The following is an 8652-nucleotide window of genomic DNA, read 5'->3' as shown; positions in this document are numbered from 1 at the left end:
AAACAAACAAACAAACAAACAAAACAATTTGATGAATTTAACTTTATAAAACGTAATTAGGGCACCATGATTAACTCTGAAATATTAACAGTTCTTTTGTCTTACATGTATGTATTGTTTTAAAAATGGTTTGACAGTCACCTCTCTCATTTTCCAAGTACTCTGTTAAGGTGAGGTGGACAGCATGGCTCCTGTTTTTAGGAAAAACACACCCTCATCCAGGTAAAATGACCGGCATACAGCTCGGAAGTGGGAGAGCAGTAAAAACTAGGTCTTTACTGCCCTGCACGCAGTGAGATTTATAGACTGAGCTATCATCATGCATTAAACGTAGTATTTGACTTGGAAAAATTCCATTTACATATCACTTTCTTCTCCATATACTATGTTAATGATATAAAAAGAGAGCATGTTTTTATGTATATCTAAATCTCCTGAAGGTTTAGAAAAAAGTTTCGCAAATTCCCCTTCCTCTTATAATTCACATGCGGAGGTGGAACTAGGTCCCTGCTATCTGCAATCTTAAGTTTAATGTTTAGAAACATTTCTTCGCCTGTAATCCCAGCACTTTGGGAGGCCGAGGCAGGCGGATCATGAGGTTAAGAGATCGAGGCCATTCTGGCCAACATGGTGAAACCCCGTCTCTACTAAAAATACAAAAATTAGCCGGTGTGGTGGCGTGCACCTGTAATCCCAGCTACCCAGGAGGCTGAGGCAGGAGAATCGCTTGAACCTGGGAGGTACAAGTTGCAGTGAGCCGAGATCATGCCTCTGCATTCTAGCATGGTGACAGAGCCAGACTCTGTCTCAAAAAAAAAAAAAAAAAAAAAAGGCAAGCGTTTCTTAAAATTCTGACGGCTCAAACTGTGTCACATTGTTTCCACAAGCATAATTTCTTTCTTCAGTTTGTTACTTTATTATGAGCTTCTGCTCCTCTCCATCTTTTTCAAAATCGATTTTAAAAATGTGATACATAATACACGTACATATTTTTATGGTACCTGTGATATTTTGACACATGTATACAATGTGTAATGAACAAGTCAGAGTAACTGCATTATCCATCATCGCAAACATTTATCTTTCCTTTTTGTTTCTTTTTGGGCTAGGGAAGGAACCCAGGCCTCCCATGTGGCTGCTGAGGAATATCTTTTCTTTGTCTTGGGAACATTCCAGTTCTTCTCTAGCTATTTTGAAATATACAATGAATTATTGTTAACTATAGTCTCCCTACTGTACTACTGAATATTAGAATTTATCCTATCTAACTGTATTTCTATACTTGTTAACCAACCTCTGGTAACCATCATTCTACCCTCTACCTCCATGAGATTAACGTTTTTAGCTCCCACATGAGTGACAACATGTGTTATTTGTATTTCTATGGTCCACAGGCTTAGTTTTTCAACTTCCAATTAAACACACTCTAATTATAAAACACTTAAAATGTCAAAATTGGGAAGAAATTCTTATAAAAAATAACTTGGCTGGCTAACTTTTTTTTTTTTTTTTTTTTTGAGACGGAGTTTCACTCTTGTTGCCCAGGCCGGAGCGCAATGGTGTGATCTCAGCTCACTACAACTTCTACCTCCCGGGTTCAAATGATTCTCCTGCCTCAGCCTCCTGAATAGCTGGGATTACAGGCACGCGCCACCATGCCTGGCTAATTTTTTTTTGGTATTTTTAGTACAGACAGAGTTTCACCATGTTGGTCAGGCTGGTCTTGAACTCCTGACCTCATCCACCAGCCTTGGCCTCCCAAAGTGCTGGGATTACAGGTGTGAACCACCACACCTGGACTAGGTAACATTTTTAAAAGGAAATAATATAACATTTATTTTGAGAGTTGGATAATTATATTCACACTAGCTTTTCATTTGTGAAAATTTAAAGGCATTGAAGGGAACACAGAGAATTGAAATTTAAGCTCAATATATGTAAAATGAAAGAAATGCTAGGTCTTGTAAGTTTTTAAATATTCCTGAAACTGAATATTCACCTAGTTTTAAAAAATGCAGAAGCTGCAGAACTTCTTTATATTTTTACTTTGAACAAAAGTAAGTAAAAAATCAATACTAATTTACATTGATAGTGCCTGAATAAAGATGTAAAAAATTAGAAACCTGGAGTTTTTATGGTTATGGCTTCTCTTTTAAGAGTTTTTTAGAAATAAAAAATAATTAGACAGCAGAATGAATCAGTTTTCCAACTAGTATGCTGTTACACTTTTTGAACCTAGGGTTTATGGGAAGTAAGGTAGAGGTTCACATGAAAGGGAGCAAAGTTGGTAAACATCTTTAACAAAAGACAAATTTCAAGACAAGTTGCTTTTATATTATTTGCATTGGAAAGAAGTTATTGATTATGCTTCCTTAAATCTTTTAAAAATAGGTGGGAATCATAAATAGATAAATGCACATAATCATATTTTATAATTAAACTCTTATTTCTTAATTTTTTTTTTTTTTTTTTTGAGATGGAGTCTTGCTCTGTCACCCAGGCTGGAGTGCAGTGGCACGATCTTGGCTCACTGCAACCTCTGCCTCCCGGGTTCAAGCAATTTTCCTGCTTCAGCCTCCCAAGTAGTGGATTACAGGCATGTGCCACAACACCCAGCTAGTTTTTGTATTTTTAGTAGAGACGAGGTTTTGCCATGTTGGCCAGACTGATCTCATACTCCTGACCTCAAGTGATCTGCCTGCCTCAGCCTCCCAAAGTGCTGGGATTACAGGCATGAGCCACCGTGCCTGGTCTCTTATTTCTTAATTATTAAAAAAGCAGTAGCTGGAGTTGAAGACTTCCATGTTTTGTAGTTTGGCAATATTTCCTAAATATAAAACTTCAAGCACCAGAGTTTTGATGCAACTCTGGCACAACATTTTAGTGAACATATTTACCCAGTAACTTGTTCTAGTAAGGGAAGAACAATGGGCAATTCAGCCATATGATCAAGTGACTTTTCTTATCAAAGCTCTTTGGATGTTTCCATAAAAGGTACAACTAGGGTATCATCTGTTTTATGTTCTCATCAGCTTTAATGTCACTACTCACAACCCCTGCCCTTGTCCCCTCTCCATTATTCAATGATTAGCAAATTTCCTTTGGCCACACTGAATGTGTTCCGTCATTAACTACAAGGTCAGAAAAACTGGCTAACCAGTTATTTCTTTAGCACTTTACCTTTTTGACACACTTTGCCTTTTTAAAAGCAGTTGATTTAAGAATAATTTTATTTAATAAACATGAATCTAAACATACTTAGGAAGTTACCACCTAAAAAGAACTAGGGAGGCATGATTTATTAATGTCATGAGCCAGTGTCTAATATTTCTGTTTAAGGACAAATCTATTTCTAATTAAGGACAAATTTATTGCTGATCATAAATTTCCCCCTCCTCCTCTACATTTCCTAGCACACTTAAAAGTTTATATACACTCGTCACTCAAGGACAAAATTCTTCTGTTGGGTTCCTCTGGTCTTTTGACATCTCCTACAGAGCTTATAGAATACAATTAACTGTAAAATAAGTTTTAAATAGGTACATACGTTTCTGTGGCAGGATCATAAACTTCACAGGAATTAAGCACTCTCCCAGAAACATTGTTTCCTAAACTTCCACCACAAACATAGATCAGGCCATTGGCTTCCACCATCCCATGACTGCATCGCTGGGTCAGCATGCTGGGCTTTGTGTGCCAGCTTTCAGTTCTCGTATCATAGCACTCAAATAAATACAGAGCTGAGTTTCCTGTAAAAGAAAAAGGCCCCATCATACTTAACTTTAGTGTGTGCGGGGGTTTGGAGAGAACTGACTGTCGATCTTACTAGTTAAGGAAGGAAGAATTTAGGGTCATAGGGCCATTTTCATACTCAATCAACAACAACAACAACAAAGTGTAGGAATAGTTTAAGAAAACGCTAATAATCCTGTTTGTATACACCCTGGAAAACATCCTTAAAAGGATCTGTTGGAAAGACTTATTAATTGGTAATTAAACTTTAGAAAAATAAATTTGATTTCAAAAGAAAAATTAAATACGAAGCCTTATATATGTCTTCAAGCCCCGTTATGCATGATGGGAATTATCCATACTTCAAATGTTTATATAAAGTGGAAAAGCATAATAGTTCCTTACAGATGGTAGACCCACACCTTAAAATACGAAAATTACTATCTGATCATATTCTTATTTTATATTCTGGAATAGCTATAGCACCATTAACAAAACTATACTTCCTAACTATTCTCAGTGTGGTATATCCTGAAATCACACTGCTTGAGTATATTCCGTGCTTGAGTATATTCTCAAAATACTGATGTATATTTCTGATGTATTTTGATTACACAACCTAAAGGCAAAACATACATTCATCATGTTTTGAAACTTCTACACACTGCAGGAGTTCAATAAAAAAATTTTAGAAATGATACTACTAAAGATTAAGTGCTTTTTTTTTTTTTTTTTTTTTTTCCTTCCCAAGGACAAAAAATGTTAGAAGTTACCAAACTATTTCTCATCTCCCACCATTCTGGGCTAATATCAAATGATTTAAAAACAACACCACCTTTATAATTCTCCATTGCAACTAAGGTCTGTGAAAAGTAAAGATCAGAAAATAACAACTAGAAGAAGCAATGGTCATGACCAAAAATAATTTATTTTTAACTTTTTAAACATTTCTGCTTTGGTAGGTTCAGTGGGTGGACACTATGGGAAAATATATAATATATAGTAGATTAAAAAAACTACTATTTAAGCTAAAAATGCACTTAGCAAAGGCTGAAGAAATGAAGTTATCTGCAGTACCACTGAACAGTTACTGTCTATCATCTTTAGGATTTATTGTATTTGAAATATTCTACATTATAACAGTCCGTGAAGAATGCTTTTAAAGAGAGAAAATGGTTACAATTAGGAAATGATTTTTTTTTATTCATTTGACATATAGTTGGGGGTAAAAACTTAAGTATGCAGACCAAAAGTATAACTGTTTACTTGGTCTTCGTAGTTTTCTTTATTAGCCCATTATTTATGCTGAAGAAATTACTTGAAAATGAAAGCATATAAAAGCTATTATGTGTCTAGTCTGCACCTAGAATATTCATTTAGAAAAATTATTCATTTAGAAAAAGAGCACTACTGGACACTAACACATGATTCAATAAGAAAGGTTTTTATATCCACACCCACACCTCATTCTGCTCATAAGCATGAATACCATTACAGTCATTAAAAACTTAAAGAATAAAACGAACGAAAAAGAGCATTATTTTTTCTAATAAAAAGAAAGCAAAAATAATACAAATTTTAAAAGCCTGAATACAGTAATGAGTTCTTAAAGAGTCTATAAGTTGAACTCTGAAATCTTTAAAACAAATATTATGTAGCCCAAATAACTAATTTAGAACTATACTTCTGATAGTGTCAACTAATGCTTCATTATGATAAAAAATGGACCATTAATCTACGAAGCTAAATTCTGTAATTTAATGGTTTGTAAAGGAATGAGATAAACCTTCAGGGAGATGAGCTCTAAAATGTGACAAACACGTATTTAAATTACCAAGAAAGTATCTGGAGAAATAATACCAGCTGTTTATTTAAATATGAAAGCCAAGATACTTGGCTTTAAAGCATTTGCCCCAAACCAAAATACTTAAGGAGTCCTTACCTACTTCTGAACCTCCAGATGTATAAATTTTGCCTTCTGCAGCACATGCAGCAAGGCTGTCTCGAGGTGTCGGAGGACCCAGTTTGGAATACCAGCTATCCTTCACTACATTATAGCAGTCCATTCGCTTTATCGGGAAAAGCTGAGAGCCTCCCAAAATGTATACTACATTGTCCCAAAACACGCATGCTGCATCTCTTCGTTTTTCAAAGGGGCAGCGGATGTCTGTCCAGCTATAATCCTGTAGCAGAAAAGGACAGGAAGCTTTCAGTAAGGAAAAAAATATAACTGAAAAGGACAATGCAAAGATATAGCCAAAAATATATAAGAATATGTTAATTAGGCTACACATACAAATGTTTGGCTTGAGACTATTACCAATTTAATCTTGTGTGGTTTCTGCAGAATGTTGATTAGATGGGGCAGAGGGCAGAAGGCAGGCACTTGACTGCTTTGGGTCCTTTCTGGCTCTAAAATAAACTTAAATATATTTGGATATACCATCACCACCCTGTTTTCTATTCCTTTTGTTACTGAAGATAATACCAGAAGATTCTAAAATAAGTTTTTATTATTTTTAAAAAGTTTCTTTTTCAAATGTAAATGTCTCCATCCCTTCCCTGCCAGATATATAGTGTGATATAAGTAATCAATGGATAATGTAAAGCTCAAATTGCCATTATCCTACCGATAGTCTAAAGCCAGAAGGTATTTCGTGGATTTCTTTATTACTTTTCTATATTCAGTTGAGCTAATGTAGTCAGCTGGACTTTAAAACTGTTGATGTTTATAAGGAGATACTTGAGTAATCTCTTCTGAGTATTCTGGATACTCACTTTTCACCTCAACGATTAGAAATATACACCTATCAGTACTTGACAGTAAGGGCTGTTCACAGCACCTGTTTCTTCACTATGTTTGATAGCATCCAAGAATGCTTGTGCCACCCTTCCATGGATGTGCATGGAGGGATGCCCCTAAAGTTATAGTATCTTGGACCCTCCCCTTTTTTGAGATAGGAAGCTACAGTGTTCCTGCTATTTTCTGAAAATAATCAGGGTCAGATAGAAATTCATACCATTCCCAATCTCACCAAGGAAAGCACTATGTGTGATTATTGAGTTTCCTTTGAGAAAATCTGACTGATAACCTATGATCGTATCCAGTGTTTCAGGCAGTCACTGGGTTAAAGTATCACAGAACATCAGGAATGGTCTCTTAGGAAAGGAAGAGCCCTTAAAGTAGAATACTTGGACTCCTGACAAAGATGAACATTCTGCTTTTTAGGTGACCAGGAAAATAGAGCCTTAATAGCTTAGGATTTTGTTCTCAAATTAGGATCAATATCCCCCTAGGTTACTCAGTGGTGGGCACACAAAACAATGGGATAAACATAACATGTTCCTGAAACTTCAATTCCACTCAATGAACACTTGAAAAACTGGGGGAAAATATTTTCCCTTGTTCTCTTAAAGAAACTGTATACCACAGAATGAAATAAAGAGATAAAATAATGATCATATTGTACAGGCAACAATCCCTCAAAGATAAACTAAATCATTCTCTTAAATGTTCTTCAAATCTACTCATAATTCCTATCTAATCAGTTTTATGTAGCAGAGAAATACGATTTCATTAACTGCATTAACTCAGTGAATCTCAAATCTTGTCCCTCTTACCCCTCATTTGTTTGACATTTATTACTTGAGAGCTATATGAGAAACTTTTTTTTTTTTTTTGATTATAGTACCTAGATACTGTATGTAGTTGTGGGAGGGGGAAAGAGTAGATGGGAAGTCAGCCTTGTCAGCTCAGTGGGTATGACTGTTGGGCATTACCCTAGTGATGAAACTAGTTCCAACCCGGGCTTGCAGGTAAAGGCAGTGCTATTTATTGCTCCCTGCACTCATAGGCTAAAGGGAAGTCTAGAGGAATATGCAGTTTTCATGTTAGCAAGAAGATGGACAAATAACACTAGAGTCACAGATGGGAAGGTGTATGTGCGTGGGCAGAGTCAGGGAACGGTTACCCTAAAAATATGATTTAATTCAGTTACGTTTTACTGAGTATCTATTCCATGCAAGTTCTTACACTTAGGTGCTGAGATGTGAAAATGGGAAAATTGGAAAGCCTGGAAAAGACAAGGGTAGAAGGATTTTTAAAATTTTGATATATCTCTCATTATACACATGTACACATGCAGACACATCCATGTATAAAGTCCTGTCTTCCTTGGTCCTAGTCAGCCTTTCTTGCCTCTGCTGTGATATGCCATGCTATACTTTTTTCTAAGCTCAAGACTGCTTTCCTTTTTGTAGGTTTTCCTAATTTCTTTCTTCTGAATCCTTACCACTTGAAGTTCAGGCCTGATGACTGAGCACTCCATTATATCTTGCCCTGTGTGATTTTCTAGCTGTTAATACAATAGCTCTCATTGCTCCTCCAAGAGTAAAAGCTTCGGGTGGGATGTGGTGGCTCATGCCTGTAATCCCAGCATTTTGCGAGGCAAAGACAGGCAGATCACCTGAGGTCAGGAGTTTAAGACCAGCCTGGCCAACATGGTGAAACCCCGTGTCTACTAAAAATACAAAAAATTAGCCGGGCATGGTGGCAGGCACCTGTAATCCCTGCTACTCGGGAGGCTGAGGCAGGAGAGTTGTTTGAACCTGGGAGGTGGAAGTTGCGGTGAGCCGAGATCATGCCATCACACTCCAGCCTGTGCAACGAGAGCGAAACTCCATCTCCCCCAAAAAAAGAAAGAAAAAAAAAAGGGTAAAAGCTTGGGGGTGATAAGTTGTAAATATTTTCTCTAAATGCCTCAAGGCAAAAGATCAGTGTGATATTTTCCTTCAGGCCGGGCGCGGTGGCTCAAGCCTGTAATCCCAGCACTTTGGGAAGCCGAGACGGGTGGATCACAAGGTCAGGAGATCGAGACCATCCTGGCTAACACGGTGAAACCCCGTCTCTACTAAAAAATA

At 36.7% G+C, this 8652-nt stretch overlaps 1 protein-coding gene across 4 annotated transcripts in view; it reads right to left on the bottom strand.

Annotated features, from left to right (window-relative positions):
- KLHL7 (kelch-like family member 7) overlaps nucleotides 1-8652 on the bottom strand; it is a 78488-nt gene that overhangs the window by 4060 nt on the left and 65776 nt on the right. For all 4 annotated transcript variants that reach the window (XM_011973925.1, XM_011973924.1, XM_011973926.1 and 1 more), the window contains 2 exons: nucleotides 5675-5915; nucleotides 3548-3749 (listed from right to left, as the gene is read on the bottom strand). In XM_011973925.1, the coding sequence (XP_011829315.1) occupies nucleotides 3548-3749; nucleotides 5675-5915 (443 nt within the window). The remainder of the gene's footprint in view (nucleotides 1-3547; nucleotides 3750-5674; nucleotides 5916-8652) is intronic.

This window comes from Mandrillus leucophaeus, unplaced genomic scaffold (assembly GCF_000951045.1).
Source record: "Mandrillus leucophaeus isolate KB7577 unplaced genomic scaffold, Mleu.le_1.0 Scaffold140, whole genome shotgun sequence".
NCBI classification, from domain to species: Eukaryota; Metazoa; Chordata; class Mammalia; order Primates; family Cercopithecidae; genus Mandrillus; species Mandrillus leucophaeus.
The sequence above is the reverse complement of the archived record's forward strand: the minus strand, read 5'-3'. Positions and strand labels throughout refer to the sequence as shown.